The sequence below is a fragment of the Schistocerca nitens genome, chromosome 11 (genome assembly GCF_023898315.1).
Source record: "Schistocerca nitens isolate TAMUIC-IGC-003100 chromosome 11, iqSchNite1.1, whole genome shotgun sequence".
Classification (NCBI taxonomy): domain Eukaryota; kingdom Metazoa; phylum Arthropoda; class Insecta; order Orthoptera; family Acrididae; genus Schistocerca; species Schistocerca nitens.
Window position 1 is genome coordinate 196,378,190 of NC_064624.1, and position 19,475 is coordinate 196,397,664.

At 46.3% G+C, this 19,475-nt stretch overlaps 1 protein-coding gene across 1 annotated transcript in view; it reads right to left on the reverse strand.

Annotated features, from left to right (window-relative positions):
• LOC126213192 (sodium/potassium/calcium exchanger 3) overlaps window positions 1-19,475 on the reverse strand; it is a 227,703-nt gene that overhangs the window by 46,610 nt on the left and 161,618 nt on the right. The window contains exon 5 of the mRNA XM_049940817.1: window positions 10,744-10,842. Coding sequence (XP_049796774.1) covers window positions 10,744-10,842 — 99 coding nt within the window. The remainder of the gene's footprint in view (window positions 1-10,743; window positions 10,843-19,475) is intronic.

Consider the following 19,475-nt stretch of genomic DNA (forward strand, 5'->3'; position numbering starts at 1 on the left):
AATTCTACAACTGATGGACGTTAGAGATATAGGTCTATAGTTCTGCACATCTGTTCGACGTCCCTTCTTGAAAACGAGGATGACCTGTGCCCTTTTCCAATCCTTTGGACGCTACGCTCTTCTAGAGACCTACGGTACACCGCTGCAAGAAGGGGGGCAAGTTCCTTCCCGTACTCTGTGTAAAATCGAACTGGTATCCCATCAGGTCCAGCGGCCTTCCTTCTTTTGAGCAATTTTAATTCTTTCTCTATTCCTCTGTCGTCTATTTCGATATCTACCATTTTGTCATCTGTGCGACAACCAAGAGAAGGAACTACAGTGCAGTCTTCCTCTGTGAAACAGGTTTCTAGTGGTTCTAGGCACGCTGTCCGGAAGCGCGGGACTGCTACGGTCGCAGGTTCGAATCCTGCCTCGGGCATGGACGTGTGTGATGTCCTTAGGTTATTTAGGTGTAATTAGTTCTAAGTTCTAGGCGACTGATGACCTCAGATTTTAAGTCTCATGGTGCTCAGAGCCGTTTGAAGCATCTGATGAGCAACTGGCAGCCCAGATGAACCAAGGAGCTAGCAGCACTGTCTCGTCAACGACCATTGAGGTGGTCTTTTCGACTGGATCACGTTTTATCTCGGTCTGGAAGATAGCCATCACATCTCTGGATGGGTCCGTGCTGGAGGAGAGAGTGTTATGGTCTGTGGAATGTTTTTTGAGGCGCCCCCTGTGTGCTCCCATCGCAGTGTATCAACACAGGTATGCATCTACCCTTGGGATCTGGCCCCACCCTTACATGCAGTTTCCTTCTCTTCGACATGATGGCATCTACCAGCAGGACAATGCAACATGTCACACATATCACAGTGTACGTGCATAGTACAAAGGGCTCCAGGAGGAGTTTACTATACTCCCCTGGCCGTCAAATTCCCCGGATTTAAGTCGAATGGAGACTCTATGGGACCACCCCAATCGGACTGTTCATGCCGTGGATATCCAAACGAGAGACCTAGCACGGGAGTCGGCATGGTTCCACACAGCTATCGGTATCTTCCTGAACCCCATTCACTCTCTTCCCGCCTGTCTTGCAGTGGCCAGCACACCAAGAGGTGGTTATTCACGCGCCTGACAGGCCTTCACAGTGACCGCACACTGTAATACTTCTTTCAGCTTGAAAAAGATTAATTCTTTGATGTGTATTACACGGACGATCATTAATATACAGGGAGGTCCATAGATCGTGACCGGACCAAATATCTCACGAAATAAGCATCAAATGAAAAAACTACAAAGAACGAAACCTGTCTAGCTTGAAGGGGGAAAGCACATGGCGCTATTGTTGGCCCGCTAGACGGCCACAGGTCAAACGGATATCAACTGCGTTTTTTAAAATAGGAACCCCCACTTTTTATTACATATTCGTGTAGTACGTAAAGAAATATGAACGTTTTACTTGGACTACTTTTTTCGCTTTGTGACACATGGCGCTGTAACAGTCACAAACGTATAAGTACGTGGTATCACGTAACATTCCGCCAGTGCGGACGGTATTTGCTTCGTGATACATTACACGTGCTAAAATGGACAGTTCACCAATTGCGGAAAAGGTCGATATCGTGTTGGTGTACGGCTATTGTGATCAAAATGCCCAACGGGCGTGTGCTATGTATGCTGCTCGGTATCCTGGACGACATCATCCAAGTGTCCGGACCGTTCGCCGGATAGTTACGTTATTTAAGGAAACAGGAAGTGTTGAGCCACATGTGAAACGTCAACCACGACCTGCAACAAATGATGATGCCCAAGTAGGTGTTTTAGCTGCTGTCGCGGCTAATCCGCACATCGGTAGCAGACAAACTGCGCGAGAATCGGGAATCTCAAAAACGTCGGCGTTGAAAATGCTACATCAACATAGATTACACCACTACCGTATTTCTATGCACCAGGAATTGCATGGCGATGACTTTGCACGTCGTGTACAGTTCTGCCACTGGGCACAAGACAAATTACGGGACGATGACAGATTTTTTGCACGCGTTCTATTTAGCGACGAAGCGTGATTCACCAACAGCGGTAACGTAAACCGGCATAATATGCACTATTGGGCAACGGAAAATCCACGATGGCTGCGACAAGTGGAACATCAGCGACCTAGGTGGGTTAATGTATGGTGCGGCATTATGGGAGGAAGGATAATTGGCCCCCATTTTATCGATGGCAATCTAAATGGGGCAATGTATGCTGATATCCTACGCAATGTTCTACCGATGTTACTAAAAGATGTTTCTCTGCCTGACAGAATGGCGATGTACTTCAAACATGATGGATGTCCGGCACATAGCTCGCGTGCGGTTGAAGCGGTATTGAATAGCATATTTCATGACAGGTGGATTGGTCGTCGAAGCACCATACCGTGGCCCGCACGTTCACCGGATCTGACGTCCCCGGATTTCTTTCTGTGGGGAAAGTTGAAGGATATTTGCTATCGTGATCCACCGACAACGCCTGACAACATGCGTCAGCGCATTGTCAATGCATGTGCGAACATTACGGAAGGCGAACTACTCGCTATTGAGAGGAATGTCGTTACACGTATTGCCAAACGCATTGAGGTTGACGGACATCATTTTGAGCATTTATTGCATTAATGTGGTATTTACAGGTAATCACGCTGTAACAGCATGCGTTCTCAGAAATGATAAGTTCACAAAGGTACATGTATCACATTGGAACAACCGAAATAAAATGTTCAAACGTACCTCCGTTCTGTATTTTAATTTAAAAACCCTACCTGCTACCAACTGTTCGTCTAAAATTGTGAGCCATATGTTTGTGACTATTACAGCGCTATCTATCACAAACCGAAAAAAGTGGTCCAACTAAAACATTCATATTTCTTTACGTAGTAAACGAATATGTGATAAAAATGGGGGTTCCTACTTTAAAAAAAACGCAGTTGATATCCGTTTGACCTATGGCAGCGGTGTCTACCGGGCCAACCATAGCGCCACCTGGTTTCACACTTCAAGCTAAACAAGTTTCGTTCTTTGTAGTTTTTTCGTTTGACGCTTATTTCCTGAGATATTTGGCCCGGTCGCGATCAATGGATCACGCTGTATATGTACGAGAAAAAACAGAAGACCATTACTGAACGTTACAGATCTACTGTAATTATTCCTCCTCATTAACAAATTAGAAAAATATCCCGATCTACCATGGGTGAAATATGAAGTGAATCATTTGTTAACTCTACCACTAACTCCATGAAAACTCGGCTTTAGTAAGGAATTTGTGTAATTCACAGAGTCAGATCCATTAGGTGGATACAAATGGTGCAGTTTTAATGTTTTAATCCATTAATTCATCCCTTCCCCCCCCCAATCAGGGAACAACCACGATCTACAGTTGAAGTATTATTTTTTAAGTACGCTATAACACAAAAAAAGGATACAACACGTAGGAATTATCCGAATGGGACGAAATTTGGTAGAGGTGATGCAAACGTACAGACAAATGAAACTTCCTGGGAGATTAAAACTGTGTGCCCGACCGAGACTCGAACTCGAGACCTTTGCCTTTCGCTGGCAAGTGCTGTACCATCTGAGCTACCGAAGCACGACTCAGGGCCGGTCCTCACAGCTTTACTTCTGCCAGTATCTCGTCTCCTACCTTCCAAGGTATCTAAGCCGTGTCTCCGCAGTATCCTTTCTTTCAGGAGTGCTAGTTCTGCAGGTTCGCAGGAGAGCTTCTGTAAAGTTTGGAAGGTAGGAGACGAGGTACTGGCAGAAGTATAGCTGTGAGTACCGGGCGTGAGTCGTGCTTCCCGAGTTCGAATCTCGGTCGGGCACACAGTTTTAATCTGCCAGGAAGTTTCATATCAGCGCAAACACCGCAGCAGAGTGAAAATCTCATTCTGGAAACATCCCCCAGGCTGTGGCTAAGCCATGTCTCCACAATATCCTTTCTTTCAGGAGTGGTAGCTCTGCAACGTTCGCAGGAGACCTTCTGTAAAGTTTGGAAGGTAGGAGACGAGGTACTGGCAGAAGTAAAGGTGTGAGTACCGGGCGTGAGTCGTGCTTCGGTACCTCAGTTGGTAGAGCACTTGCCCGCGAAAGGCAAAGGTCCCGAGTTCGTGTCTCGGTCGGGCACACAGTTTTAATCTGCCAGGAAGTTTCGTATCAGCGCACACTCCGCTGCAGAGTGAGAATCTCATTCTGGGTACAGACAAATGGTTTATTCAAGAGGAAGAGCTTACAAATTGAGCATGGCAATGACTCGGTGATCCACTTTTGGCCCTTATGCACCACTTATTCGGCTTGGCATTGCAGGAGAGTTGTTGCATGTCATTCTGAGCTATATCGCGCCAAAACACGTCGAGTCAGAGTGCTAGATCGGCCTGACATCTCACTGACTGGAGTATAATTGTGTCGATGCCACCCCTTTCGAACTGAGCGTCAATGGTCCACGTAGACGTGTCTGGGGAAGCCCCAGACAGTGGTGGTTCAAATGGTTCAAATGGCTCTCACCACTATGGGACTCAACTGCTGTGGTCATAAGTCCCCTAGAACTTAGAACTACTTAAACCTAACTAATCTAAGGACATCACACACATCCATGCCCGAGGCAGGATTCGAACCTGCGACCGTAGCGGTCGTGCGGTTCCAGACTGTAGCGCCTAGAACCGCTCGGCCACTCCGGCCGGCTGACAGTGGTGGGATACTAAACTGACTGTCCCCAGCCTAAAGGCCCGATATCCAGGACTGACGGTACAGGTTACCATCTCTTTTCGTAGCAGGACCCCCTTCGTTTCTCACCTGCAGTACACTTACAGCACAGTGTTCGTCGACGACATCCTACATCCCGTTTTGTTGCCCCTCGTGGCAAGCCATACCAGGCTTACATTTGAGCAAGATAACATCCGTCCTCGTTCAGCGAGAGCTTCTACTGTCTTCGTGCTTACTAGACCCTAGCCAGCAAGGTCACCGGATCTCTCCCCCAATGAAGAACATTTGGAGCATTATGGGCAGAGTCCTTCAACCAGCTGCGGATTTTGAAAATCCAAAGCATCAGTTGGACAGAATCTGGCATGACGCCCATAATGTGGAAGTCCAGCCAAACTGTGTAATTGCGTTAGGGCCAGATGTGGACAAACACGTTATTCACTTGATCGGTTTGTGAAATTCTTTCTCTTGAATAAATCATCCTTTTTCTAGAATTGTAACGTTTTTCTGTCTATATACAGGGTTATTACAAATGATTGAAGCGATTTCACAGCTCTACAACAACTTTATTATTTGAGATATTTTCACAATGCTTTGCACACACATACAAAAACTCAAAAAGTTTTTTAGGCATTCACAAATGTTCGGTATCTGCCCCTTTAGTGATTCGGCAGACATCAAGCCGATAATCAAGTTCCTCCCACACTCGGCGCAGCATGTCCCCATCAATGAGTTCAAAAGCATCGTTGATGCGAGCTCGCAGTTCTGGCACGAATGGACGAATGCGTGAGGATTCTCTACCGCCCAGATTCGCACATTGTGTCTGTTCACTTCACCATTAAGAAAAAATGTTGCTTCATCACTGAAAACAAGTTTCGCACTGAACGCATCCTCTTCCACGAGCTGTTGCAACCGCGCCGAAAATTGAAAGCGTTTGACTTTGTCATCGGGTGTCAGGGCTTGTAGCAATTGTAAACGGTAAGGCTTCTGCTTTAGCCTTTTCCGTAAGATTTTCCAAACCGTCGGCTGTGGTACGTTTAGCTCCCTGCTTGCTTTATTCGTCGACTTCCGCGGGCTACGGGTGAAACTTGCCCGCACGCGTTCAACCGTTTCTTCGCTCACTGCAGGCCGACCCGTTGATTTCCCCTTACAGAGGCATCCAGAAGCTTTAAACTGCGCATACCATCGCCGAATGGAGTTAGCAGTTGGTGGATCTTTGCTGAACTTGGTCCTGAAGTGTCGTTGCACTGTTATGACTGACTGATGTGAGTGCATTTCAAGCACGACATACGCTTTCTCGGCTCCTGTCGCCATTTTGTCTCACTGCGCTCTCCACCGCTCTGGCGGCAGAAACCTGAAGTGCGGCTTCAGCCGAACAAAACTTTATGAGTTTTTCTACGTATCTGTAGTGTGTCGTGACCATATGTCAATGAATGGAGCTATAGTGAATTTATGAAATCGCTTCAATCATTTGAACCAAGGACCTCTCATTCCGCAGCTGCTCACGCTAACCACGGGACCACAGCGCTCCTGAGCTCACAGTCTCCTTGATGTTGCCTATCTTGCGCATGGACTACCAAGTTTGTGTATTTTTGCTTATTTTTTTCATAGTTCCACACAACTTCTTCCTGTTTTCTCGATTGATCTGTGTTCAGTTTTTCAAGGCCTATCCACTGTGCCAACATAATTAAATCTGAGGGGGGTGCGATGGAGAGGTTCCCTTGTTAGCAGCACAAGTTGAAGATTTAACAAAGCTGTGAAGCAAGGTGATAGTCTCTCCACTGTCCTATTCAAAAATGGTTCAAATGGCTCTGAGCACTATGGGACTCAACTGCTGAGGTCATTAGTCCCCTAGAACTTAGAACTAGTTAAACCCAACTAACCTAAGGACATCACACACATCCATGCCCGAGGCAGGATTCGAACCTGCGACCGTAGCGGTCTTGCGGCTCCAGACTGCAGCGCCTTTAACCGCACGGCCACTTCGGCCGGCTGTCCTATTCAATATAGCCCTCCATAGTGTAGTGAATAAAATCAACAATGGAGACACCATATTTTCTGAAAACTATCCAGATATGTGCATACGCTGATGACATTGCTATAGTAGGAAGAAACACCAATACACTCCTAGAAACATACCGGGCAATGGAAACAGAAGGCTTAAAAATTGGCCTCATAGTAAATGAAAACAAAACAAAATATATGGTACTGTCACAATCTGAGGCCAGAAGAATCCCTTAAACCTAAACATCAGTGGGAAATGCTTCAATGGAGTGTCCTCTTTTAACTACTTGGGAGCCCTAATAACAAATGATAACAGTATTGGAAAGGCTATAAGGGAAAGAATACAAGCAGGAAACAGAGCTTACTTTGCAAATATGCAGCTTCTCAAAAATAGCGTTGTTACAAGAAAAACTAAACTGCTGATGTATAATTCAAAAATGGTTCAAATGGCTCTGAGCACTATGGGACTCAACTGCTGTGGTCATCAGTTCCCTAGAACTTAGAACTACTTAAACCTAACTAACCTAAGGACATCACACACATCCATGCCCAAGGCAGGATTCGAACCTGCGACCGTAGCAGTCGCACGGTTCCGGACTGGACGCCTAGAAGCGCGAGACCACCGCGCCCGGCAATCTACAGGGCTATTACAAATGATTGAAGCGATTTCATAAATTCACTGTAGCTCCATTCATTCACATATGGTCACGACACACTACAGATACGTAGAAAAACTCATAAAGTTTTGTTCGGCTGAAGCCGCACTTCAGGTTTCTGCCGCCAGAGCGGTGGAGAGCGCAGTGAGACAAAATGGCGACAGGAGCCGAGAAAGCGTATGTCGTGCTTGAAATGCACTCACATCAGTCAGTCATAACAGTGCAACGACACTTCAGGACGAAGTTCAACAAAGATCCACCAACTGCCAACTCCATTCGGCGATGGTATGCGCAGTTTAAAGTTTCTGGATGCCTCTGTAAGGGGAAATCAACGGGCCGGCCTGCAGTGAGCGAAGAAACGGTTGAACGCGTGCGGGCAAGTTTCACCCGTAGCCCGCGGAAGTCGACGAATAAAGCAAGCAGGGAGCTAAACGTACCACAGCCGACGGTTTGGAAAATCTTACGGAAAAGGCTAAAGCAGCAAGCCTTACCGTTTACAATTGCTACAAGCCCTGACACCCGATGACAAAGTCAAACGCTTTCAATTTTCGGCGCGGTTGCAACAGCTCGTGGAAGAGGATGCGTTCAGTGCGAAACTTGTTTTCAGTGATGAAGCAACATTTTTTCTTAATGGTGAAGTGAACAGACACAATGTGCGAATCTGGGCGGTAGAGAATCCTCACGCATTCGTGCAGCAAATTCGCAATTCACCAAAAGTTAACGTGTTTTGTGCAATCTCACGGTTTAAAGTTTACGGCCCCTTTTTCTTCTGCGAAAGAAACGTTACAGGACACGTGTATCTGGACATGCTGGAAAATTGGCTCACGCCACAACTGGAGACCGACAGCGCCGACTTCATCTTTCAACAGGATGGTGCTCCACCGCACTTCCATCACGATGTTCGGCATTTCTTAAACAGGAGATTGGAAAACCGATGGATCGGTCGTGGTGGAGATCACGATCAGCAATTCGTGTCATGGCCTCCACGCTCTCGCGACTTAACCCCATGCGATTTCTTTCTGTGGGGTTATGTGAAAGATTCAGTGTTTAAACCTCCTCTACCGAGAAACGTGCCAGAACTGCGAGCTCGGATCAACGATGCTTTCGAACTCATTGATGGGGACATGCTGCGCCGAGTGTGGGAGGAACTTGATTATCGCCTTGATGTCTGCCGAATCACTAAAGGGGCACATATCGAACATTTGTGAATGCCTAAAAAGACTTCTTGAGTTTTTGTATGTGTGTGCAAAGGATGGTGAAAATATCTCAAATAATAAAGTTATTGTAGAGCTGTGAAATCGCTTCAATCATTTGTAATAACCCTGTATAATTCCCTAGTGCGCCCAGTTATCACATACGGCTCAGAGGTATGGACGTTGACAGAACGCGATAAAAATGCACTAAGAACCATTGAGCGAAAAATACTACGCAAAATCTATGGGCCAATAAGGGAGGAAGAAGGCAGGAGAATACGCTACAAAGGCGAATTACAAGAGTTAATACAAGGCAGGGACATAGTAAAACTTGTGAAATGACAGCGAATACGATGGCCAGGACACTTGGAGAGAGTGGCAGAGGATAGAATTCCAAAGAAAATGATTAAAGGTATGACCCGATCCATTCAGTTAGGCGAAAAGGGAGACCTAGAACAAGATGGATCGACGAGGTAATAATGGATGTCACCAGTATGGGAGTCTGGGGGTGGAAAGGAGCGGCAAATAACCGAGAAGTGTGGAAGAAGATTGTTGAAGAAGCCAAGGCTCACCAAGGGCTGTAGCGCTGCTGAAGAAGAAGATTCATTAGCTTTACACTGACTTCCACAAAACCTCCACTTTAGTCACAATATTCTGTGATTTACACTATCGAATGACTTGTATAGGACGCTGGTGCTGCTTTGTTTTTTAATGCTAGTAAAATATGGTGAGTGACCATATAGGTAGTTTATCAGCTGAGGACCCCTCTGGAATACAAATTATGAACTGCTAACAAGGGAACCTCCCCATCGCACCCCCCTCAGATTTATTTATAAGTTGGCACAGTGGATAGACCTTGAAAAATTGAACACAGATCAATTGAGAAAACAGGAACAAGTTGTGTGGAACTGTGAAAAAATAAGCAAAATATACAAACTGAGTAGTTCATGGGAGGATAGGCAACATCAAGGAGAGTGAGAACGCAGGAGCGCCGTGGTCTCGTGGTAACGTGAGCAGCTGCGGAACGAGAGGTCCTAAGTTCAAGTCTACCGTCGAGTGAAAACTTTAATTTTTTATTTTCAGTTTATGTGACAAACTCTTATGTTTTCATCACTTTTTTGGGAGTGATTATCGCATCCACAAGAAAACCTAAATCGGGCAAGGTAGAAGAATCTTTTTACCCGTTCGCCAAGTGTACAAGTTAGGTGGGTCGACAGCATATTCCTGTCATGTGACGCACATGCCGTCACCAGTGTCGTATAGAATATATCAGACGTGTTTTCCTGTGGAGGAATCGGTTGACCTATGACCTTGCGATCAAATGTTTTCGGTTCCCATTGGAGAGGCACGTCCTTTCGTCTACTAATCGCACGGTTTTGCGATGCGGTCGCAAAACATAGACACTAAACTTATTACAGTGAACAGAGACGTCAATGAACGAACGTACAGATAATAACTATGCAAAAATAAAGAAAATAAAAGTTTCACTCCAGGGAAGACTTGAACCAAGGACCTCTCGTTCCACAGCTGCTCACGCTACCACGGGACCACGACGCTCCTGAGCTAGTTTTATCCCTGATGTTGCCTATGCAACCCGTGGACTACTCAGTTTGTATATTTTGCTTATTTTTTCACAGTTCCACACAACTTCATCCTGTTTTCTCAATTGATCTGTGTTCAGTTTATCAAGGCCTATCCACTGTGCCAACTTATAACTAAATCTGAGGGGGGTGCGATGGGGAGGTTCCCTTGTAAGTACAATTATCATTACCAACATGGGATGCTAATCTAGACTCCCTCAATTTTTTTTTGAAAAAGTCACTGGTAAAAAAGGAAATTGATTACTGACATGATTTCCCTCACAAATTTGTGTGGCAGTTGCCTATTTTAATAAATCTGGAAAAATGCCCTGGAATTAGGCACGTGTTACATGTTGGAAACAGATTAAATAACTCCATCGGAAATCCCAAAAGCTAATAGCTTTATTGAAAATTGAGTGTTCACTTCCAAAGATATGTTGATAAGAACTTTTTTGTTCTTTTCTTCTCAGGAATTAACTCCTGAAGTTGGTTCCCTTGCTTTATATTCTCGCGTTTGTGTGAATGTGTGTTTAAACATTAGTGAACTACAATGTGTACTGCAAACAGTGTGTGGAGCATGTAGTCCAAGCGGTTGACTTACCCACATTGTCGACGGAGGCCTTGCGGTTGGAGTTGGCTCGCGATGCCATCCTCTTCTTGCCCCGGGTGCACCGTTGTATCGACTTGTCCCAGTACATCACTGCGGCACCACAGACAAAATCTCATTTAGTGAGGAAATTAAAAATGGTACGAATCTCTGTACACATTACATTTAAATCTACACTCCTGGAAATTGAAATAAGAACACCGTGAATTTATTGTCCCAGGAAGGGGAAACTTTATTGACACATTCCTGGGGTCAGAGACATCACATGATCACACTGACAGAACCACAGGCACATAGACATAGGCAACAGAGCATGCACAATGTCGGCACTAGTACAGTGTATATCCACCTTTCGCAGCAATGCAGGCTGCTATTCTCCCATGGAGACGATCGTAGAGATGCTGGATGTAGTCCTGTGGAACGGCTTGCCATGCCATTTCCACCTGGCGCCTCAGTTGGACCAGCGTTCGTGCTGGACGTGCAGACCGCGTGAGACGACGCTTCATCCAGTCCCAAACATGCTCAATGGGGGACAGATCCGGAGATCTTGCTGGCCAGGGTAGTTGACTTACACCTTCTAGAGCACGTTGGGTGGCACGGGATACATGCGGACGTGCATTGTCCTGTTGGAACAGCAAGTTCCCTTGCCGGTCTAGGAATGGTAGAACGATGGGTTCGATGACGGTTTGGATGTACCGTGCACTATTCAGTGTCCCCTCGACGATCACCAGTGGTGTACGGCCAGTGTAGGAGATGCCGCGTGTTCGCCCTGTGTGCCTCGGTCGTATGCAGTCCTGATTGTGGCGCTCACCTGCACGGCGCCAAACACGCATACGACCATCATTGGCACCAAGGCAGAAGCGACTCTCATCGCTGAAGACGACACGTCTCCATTCGTCCCTCCATTCACGCCTGTCGCGACACCACTGGAGGCGGGCTGCACGATGTTGGGGCGTGAGCGGAAGACGGCCTAACGGTGTGCGGGACCGTAGCCCAGCTTCATGGAGACGGTTGCGAATGGTCCTCGCCGATACCCCAGGAGCAACAGTGTCCCTAATTTGCTGGGAAGTGGCGGTGCGGTCCCCTACGGCACTGCGTAGGATCCTACGGTCTTGGCGTGCATCCGTGCGTCGCTGCGGTCCGGTCCCAGTTCGACGGGCACGTGCACCTTCCGCCGACCACTGGCGACAACATCGATGTACTGTGGAGACCTCACGCCCCACGTGTTGAGCAATTCGGCGGTACGTCCACCCGGCCTCCCGCATGCCCACTATACGCCCTCGCTCAAAGTCCGTCAACTGCACATACGGTTCACGTCCACGCTGTCGCGGCATGCTACCAGTGTTAAAGACTGCGATGGAGCTCCGTATGCCACGGCAAACTGGCTGACACTGACGGCGGCGGTGCACAAATGCTGCGCAGCTAGTGCCATTCGACGGCCAACACCGCGGTTCCTGGTGTGTCCGCTGTGCCGTGCGTGTGATCATTGCTTGTACAGCCCTCTCGCAGTGTCTGGAGCAAGTATGGTGGGTCTGACACACCGGTGTCAATGTGTTCTTTTTTCCATTTCCAGGAGTGTATTTTCAATCAACCACAACATGTTGACCCATATAGACTACATTTAAATGTATTTTCAATCATCCACAACATGTTGACCCATTTAAGAAATTCTCCCGTGTATGAGAATAATTTTTAATGGCTGTCCCTCAAATGACAGAAATATACCCTGAGACCAATCTCAAGATGCTGTCAGTAGTTTGAAACTCATTCATGATAACTGACAATAGTGCAGGTCCGGCCATACTACCATGTGGCACATTCAATTTTATATGAATTTCTTACGATACGCAAAGTCATGTAATGGTCAGTAAATCACAGGAGAATTCATCTCTCTATTTCTAGAAATGGAACACTTTCAAATTGATACTCCGGTATTTCCAGAGCCTATGAAGTACGAGGTGTGGCTAGAAAAAAACAGGACTAGTACTGGTGAAACAATAAAACGAATGCAATAAGGCTGAAAGTCGCGTGGCCTGTCACGTGACTCTCGCTCCGCCTACTGCTCGAGTTTCATCTGCCTCCTGCACTCAATCTGCCCGTGGCGTCTGTTTTAAGTAGTTGACGTTTTGTCTGAGCGTCGGAAAATGTTGAGTGTACAGAAAGAACAGCGTGTTAACATCAGATTTTGTTTCAAACTAGGAAAATCTGCAAGTGAAACGTTTGTAATGTTACAACAAGTGTACGGCGATGATTGTTTATCGCGAACACAAGTGTTTGAGTGGTTTAAACGATTTAAAGATGGCCGCGAAGACACCAGTGATGACACTCGCACTGGCAGACCATTGTCAGCAAAAACTGATGCAAACATTGAAAAAATCGGTAAACCTGTTCGACAAGATCGCCGTTTAACAATCAGAGCAGTGTCTGAGTTAACAGGAGTTGACAAGGAAAGTGTTAGGCAGATTCTTCACGAAAGTTTCAACATGAACAAAGTGTGTTCAAAAATGGTTCCAAAGTGTCTCACAATTGAACAGAAGCAACGCCGAAGAATGATTTGTTCTGACATCCTGGAAAACATTGAAAGTGATCCCACCTTCTTACAAAATGTTATTACTTGCGATGAATCGTGGTTTTTTACTTACGATCCCGAAACTAAACGCCAATCGATGCATTGGAAAACTCCTGGTTCTCCACGACAAAAAAAGCACGAATGTCAAAATCGAAATTCAAGGCAATGATGATTGTTTTTTTGACATCAAAGGCATTGTGCACATTGATTGGGTACCAGAGGGACAAACAGTGAATCAGCATTACTACATTAGCGTCCTGGCTACCCTACGTGAGCGAGTACGGAGAAAACGGAACGATTTGTGGAGAAAAAAGTCATGGATCCTTCACCGAGACAATGCCCCAGCTCACAGTGCGTTGTCAGTGAAGACGTTTTTGGCAAAACACAACATTCCCATCTTAGATCATCCACCCTACTCATCTGATTTGTTCCCCTGTGACTTTTTTCTTTTCCCTAAAGTCAAGTCAGCTTTGAAGCAGTAAAAGAAAAAGCGACGGAAGCAATGTATGGACTTACCGAAAATGATCTGCAGCATTGCTATGAACAGTGGAAAATTCGTATGGAGCGGTGTAGAGACCGAGGAGGAGAGTACATTGAAGGAGATAACATGAAATTGTAAATAATTGTAAATAAATGTTTTTTCCAGCATCAGTCCGGTTTTTTTTCTAGCCGCACCTCGTATACTGACTGAAATTTCATTCGTATGCAAAGCTAATTTCAGTGTTTTCAGTACAGAGAAAGCCATGGAGAATGAAGGTGAGGAATTATGAGACTACATTATGGCTGTTGAGATTGTGTAACGCTGCTGGAACGGTTCAGGTGGTGATGGCAACACAGTGTGTCTAAAGGGAGCGCACATGTACAGGGTGAGGCAGTGAAACGGCACGATTTCGATAGTGGTTGTCGGGCGCGGAGGGGGGTTGCGAGAGTGGGGGAAGTGACCTTGGGCGTCTAGAGTGGTGGAAGTTTCAGTAGCCATGGAGCGTTGGTCGAGTGCGCAACGTGCATATGCCGTAAAGGCATGTTACAAAAACGCGGATAGTGTGGTTGGTGCTCAACGCGCCTTTCGTCGTGAATTCAACCTGCCGCCACGGGCTCCCGTGCCATCGAGAAAAGCCATTCTGCTTTGGGTTAAAACCTTTGAAGCTACTGCCAGCACAACAAAGAAAAGAGGCGGCAGCACAAAAACAATCCGGACACCCGAGAACATTAATCGTGTAAGCGAAGCGTTGGGACGAAGTCCGCGAAAATCCGCGAGACGGCACAGCGCAGAACTTGGTCTCAGCAATCGATCAGTAAGACGGATTTTGAAGAGTGACCTTCACTATCATCCATACAAAATTCAGGTAGTGCAAGCCCTTAAACCTAATGACTACAATAACCGTATACGCTTCTGCCAGTCAATGCTTAACGTTATTGAACGAAATGAAGGAAGAGTGCATAACTTATGGATGAGTGATGAAGCCCACTTTCATCTTAGTGGGTACGTAAATAAGCAAAACTTCAGATATTGGTCCTCAGATAACCCGCACGAACTTCATGAAAAACCTCTCCATTCTGAAAAAGTAACAGTCTGGTGTGCAATGTCATCTCGTGGAATCGTGGGGCCCTAGTTTTTTGAAGATGAAGATGGCAACACAGTGACGGTAAACTCTGGACGTTATGCTGACATGTTGACCATTTTTGGTCTGCCTGGAATTGATCGACATGATCCAGATGCTGAAACACTCTTCCAGCAAGATGGTGCAACAAGCCATACTGCTAATGTCTCAATGGAATTGCTCAGACTTGCATTTCCACGACGTCTAATCAGCAGGAATGGCGATTTCCCCTGGCCTGCCCGTTCACCAGATCTGACGGCACCACACTTTTTTCTTTGGGGCTACCTCGAGTGCAAAGTCTTCCAGGAAAATCCACCAAGAACAAAAGAAGACCTGAAGGAGCGAATTCGACAGGAAATTAACAACATTCCAGAACAGATGCTACGAAACGTCATGGGACAATTTCATCTCAGGCTTAGACAATGTGTGCAAAACCAAGGACGACACCTCACTGACACCATATTTAAAAAATGATTGTTTTTAAATTAAATCTTTAATTTCCATTCTTGTACTTGAGATCCATGTTCAACTATTATGATTTTACTTGTAAATAAATCTTTGGTGGTTTTACAAAATCGTGCCGTTTCACTGCCTCACCCTGTAGCTTATCGACATCTATTGCACTCTGAGAAAGGGCGAATCATTGTCATCATGGGGGACATGCGAGCACCATACCAACAGATCACACAAACAGATGGCTGTGGAGCAATGAGTGCAGAATTAGTGGTGACGAAATTGACTCAGGAGAACAGAATGGCAACAAGAGTAGGCAGACAGACTACAGCATTTGGAGATTGCAGGAGTGTCTCACTGGCTCTGATGAACAGGTGGATGACGACACCTGAAACCTGAGCGGAGGTTGCAGGCGAAGTGTCACCATGAACTGTCAGGAACAGTTTACCAGAAGCTGATCTGAGATATTGACACGCTAATTGTCGTTTGCTGCTGACACCTTACCACAGATAACAGGGACACTGTAGGGCCAAAGTCGACTATGGCATTGAGTGGCATCCTGTGGTGTTCCGTGACGAGACTCGCTTCTGCCTGGAAATCAGATCGACACCGACGTGTCCACAGGCGCCTTGGTAAAGGCCAAAGGAAGCGACATCTCCATCTGCATCTACATGATTACTCTGCAATTCACATTTAAGTGCTTGGCAGAGGGTTCATCGAACCACAATCATACTATCTCTCTACCATTCCACTCCCGAACAGCGCGCGGGAAAAACGGACACCTAAACCTTTCTGTTCGAGCTCTGATATCTCTTATTTTATTTTGATGACCATTCCTACCTATGTAGGTTGGGCTCAACAAAATATTTTCGCATCCGGAAGAGAAAGTTGGTGACTGAAATTTCGTAAATACACTACTGGCCATTAAAACTGGTACACCATGAAGATGACCTGCTACAGACGCGAAATTTCACCGACAGGAAGAAGATGCTGCGATATGCGAATGATTAGCTTTTCAGAGCATTCACACAAGTTTGGCGCCGGTGACGACACCTACAACGTGCTGACATGAGGAAAGTTTCCAACAGATTTCTCATACACAAACAGCAGTTGACCGGCGTTGGCTGGTGAAACGTTGTTGTGATGCCTCGTGTAAGGAGGAGAAATGCGTACCATCACGTTTCCGACTTTGATAAAGGTCGGATAGTAGCCTATCAGGAATGCGGTTTATCGTATTGCGACATTGCTGCTCGCGTTGGTCGAGATCCAATGACTGTTAGCAGAATATGGAATCGGTGGGTTCAGGAGGGTAATACGGAACGCCGTGCTGGATCCCAACGGCCTCGTATCACTAGCAGTCGAGAAGACAGGCATCTTAGTCGCACGGCTGTAACGGATCGTGCAGCCACGTCTCGATCCCTGAGTCAACGGATGGGGACGTTTGCAAGACAACAACCATCTGCACGAACAGTTCGACGACGTGTGCAGCAGCATGGACTATCATCTCGGAGACCATGACTGTGGTTAGCCTTGACGCTGCATCACAGGAGCGCCTGCGATGGTGTACTCGACGGCGAACCTGGGTGCACGAATAGCAAAACGTCATCTTTTCGGATGAATCCAGGTTCTGTTTACAGCATCACGATGGTCGCATCCGTGTTTGGCGACGTCGCGGTGAACGCACATTGGAATCGTGTATTCGTCACCGCCATACTAGTGTATCACCCGGCGTGATGGTATGGGGTGCCATTGGTTACACGTCTCGGTCACCTCTTGTTCGCACTGACGGCACTTTGAACAGTGGACGTTACATTTCAGATGTGTTACGACCCGTGGCTCTACCCTTCATTCGATCCCTGCGAAACCCTACATTTCAGCAGGATAATGCACGACCGCATGTTGCAGGTCCTGTGCGGGCCTTTCTGGATACAGAAAATGTTCGACTGCTGCCCTTGCGAACACATTGTCCAGATCTCTCACCAACTGAAAACGTCTGGTCAATGGTGGCCGAGCAACTGGCTCGTCACAGTACACCAGTCACTACTGCGGGATCGTGCTGAAGCTGCACGGGCAGCTGTACCTGTACACGCCATCCGAGCTCTGTTTGACTCAATGCCCAGGCGTATCGAGGCCGTTATTACGGCCAGAGGTGGTTGTTCTGGGTGCTGATTTCTCAGGATATATGCACCCAAATTCCGTGAAAATGTAATCACATGTCAGTTCTAGTATACCGGTAATATATTTGTCCAATGAATACCCGTTTATTATCTGCATTTCTTCTTGGTGTAGCAATTTTAATGGCCAGTAGTGTAGATCTCGCCGCGACGAAAAACGTCTTTGCTTTAATGACTTCCATCCCAATTCGCGTATCATATCTGCCACACTCTCTCCCCTATTACGTGATAAAACAAAACGAGCTGCCCTTTTTTGCACCCTTTCGATGTCCTCCGTCAATCCCACCTGGTAAGGATCCCACACCACGCAGCAACATTCTAACAGAGGACGAACGAGTGTAGTGTAAGCTGTCTCTTCAGTGGACTTGTTGCATCTTCCAAGTGTCCTGCCAATGAAACGCAACCTTTGGCTCGCCTTCCCCACAATATTATCTATGTGGTCTTTCCAACTGAAGTTGTTCGTAATTTTAACATCCAGGTACTTAGTTGAATTGACAGCCTTGAGAATTGTACTATTTATCGAGTAATCGAATTCCAACGGATTTCTTTTGGAACTCGTGTGGATCACCTCACACTTTTCGTTATTTAGCGTCAACTGCCACCTGCCACACCATACAGCAATCTTTTCTAAATCGCTTTGCAACTGATACTGGTCTTCGGATGACCTTACTAGACGGTAAATTACAGCATCATCTGCGAACAACCTAAGAGAAGTGCTCAGATTGTCACCCAGGTCATTTATATAGACCAGGAACAGCAGAGGTCCCAGGACGCTTCCCTGCGGAACACCTGATATCACTTCAGTTTTACTCGACGATTTGCCGTCTATTACTACGAACTGCTACCTTCCTGACAGGAAATCACGAATCCAGTCGCACAACTGAGACGATACCCCATAGGCCCGCAGCTCGATTAGAAGTCGCTTGTGAGGAACGGTGTCAAAAGCTTTCCGGAAATCTAGAAATACGGAATCAACTTGAGATCCCCTGTCGATAGTGGCCATTACTTCGTGCGGATAAAGAGCTAGCTGCGTTGCACAAGAACGATGTTTCCTGAAACCATGCTGATTACGTATCAATAGATCGTTCCCTTCGAGGTGATTCATAATGTTTGAATACAGTATATGCTCCAAAACCCTGCTGCAAACCGACGTCAATGATATAGGTCTGTAGTTCGATGGATTACTCCTACTATCTTTCTTAAACACTGGTGCGACCTGCGCAATTTTCCAATCTGTAGGTACAGATCTATCGGTGAGCGAGCGGTTGTATATGAGTGCTAAGTAGGGAGCTATTGTATCAACGTAATCTGAAAGGAACCTAATCGGTATACAATCTGGACCTGCCCGTATCAAGCGGTTTGAGTTGCTTCGCAACCCCTAAGGTATCTACTTCTAAGAAACTCATGCTAGCAGCTGTTCGTGTTTCAAATTCTGGCATATTCCATTCGTCTTCCCTGGTGAAGGAATTTCTGAAAACTGCGTTCAATATCTCCGCTTTAGCGGCACAGTCGTCGGTAACAGTACCATCGGCACTGCGCAGCGAAGGTATTGACTGCGTCTTGCCGCTTGTGTACTTTACGTACGACCAGAATTTCTTCGGATTTTCTACCAAATTTCGAGACAATGTTTCGTTGTGGAACCTATTAAAGGTATCTCGCTTTGAAGTCCGTGCCAAAATTCGCGCGTCTGTAAATTTTAACCAATCTTCGGGATTTCGCGTTCTTCTGAACTTCGCATGCTTTTTCCGTTGCCTCTGCAACATCGTTCGGACCTGTTTTGTGTACCACGGGGGATCAGTTCCATCTCTTACCAATTTATGAGGTATGAATCTCTCAATTGCTGTTGCTACTGTATCTTTGAATTTGAGCCACATCTCGTCTACATTTGCATAGTCAGTTCGGAAGGAATGGAGATTGTCTCCTAGGAAG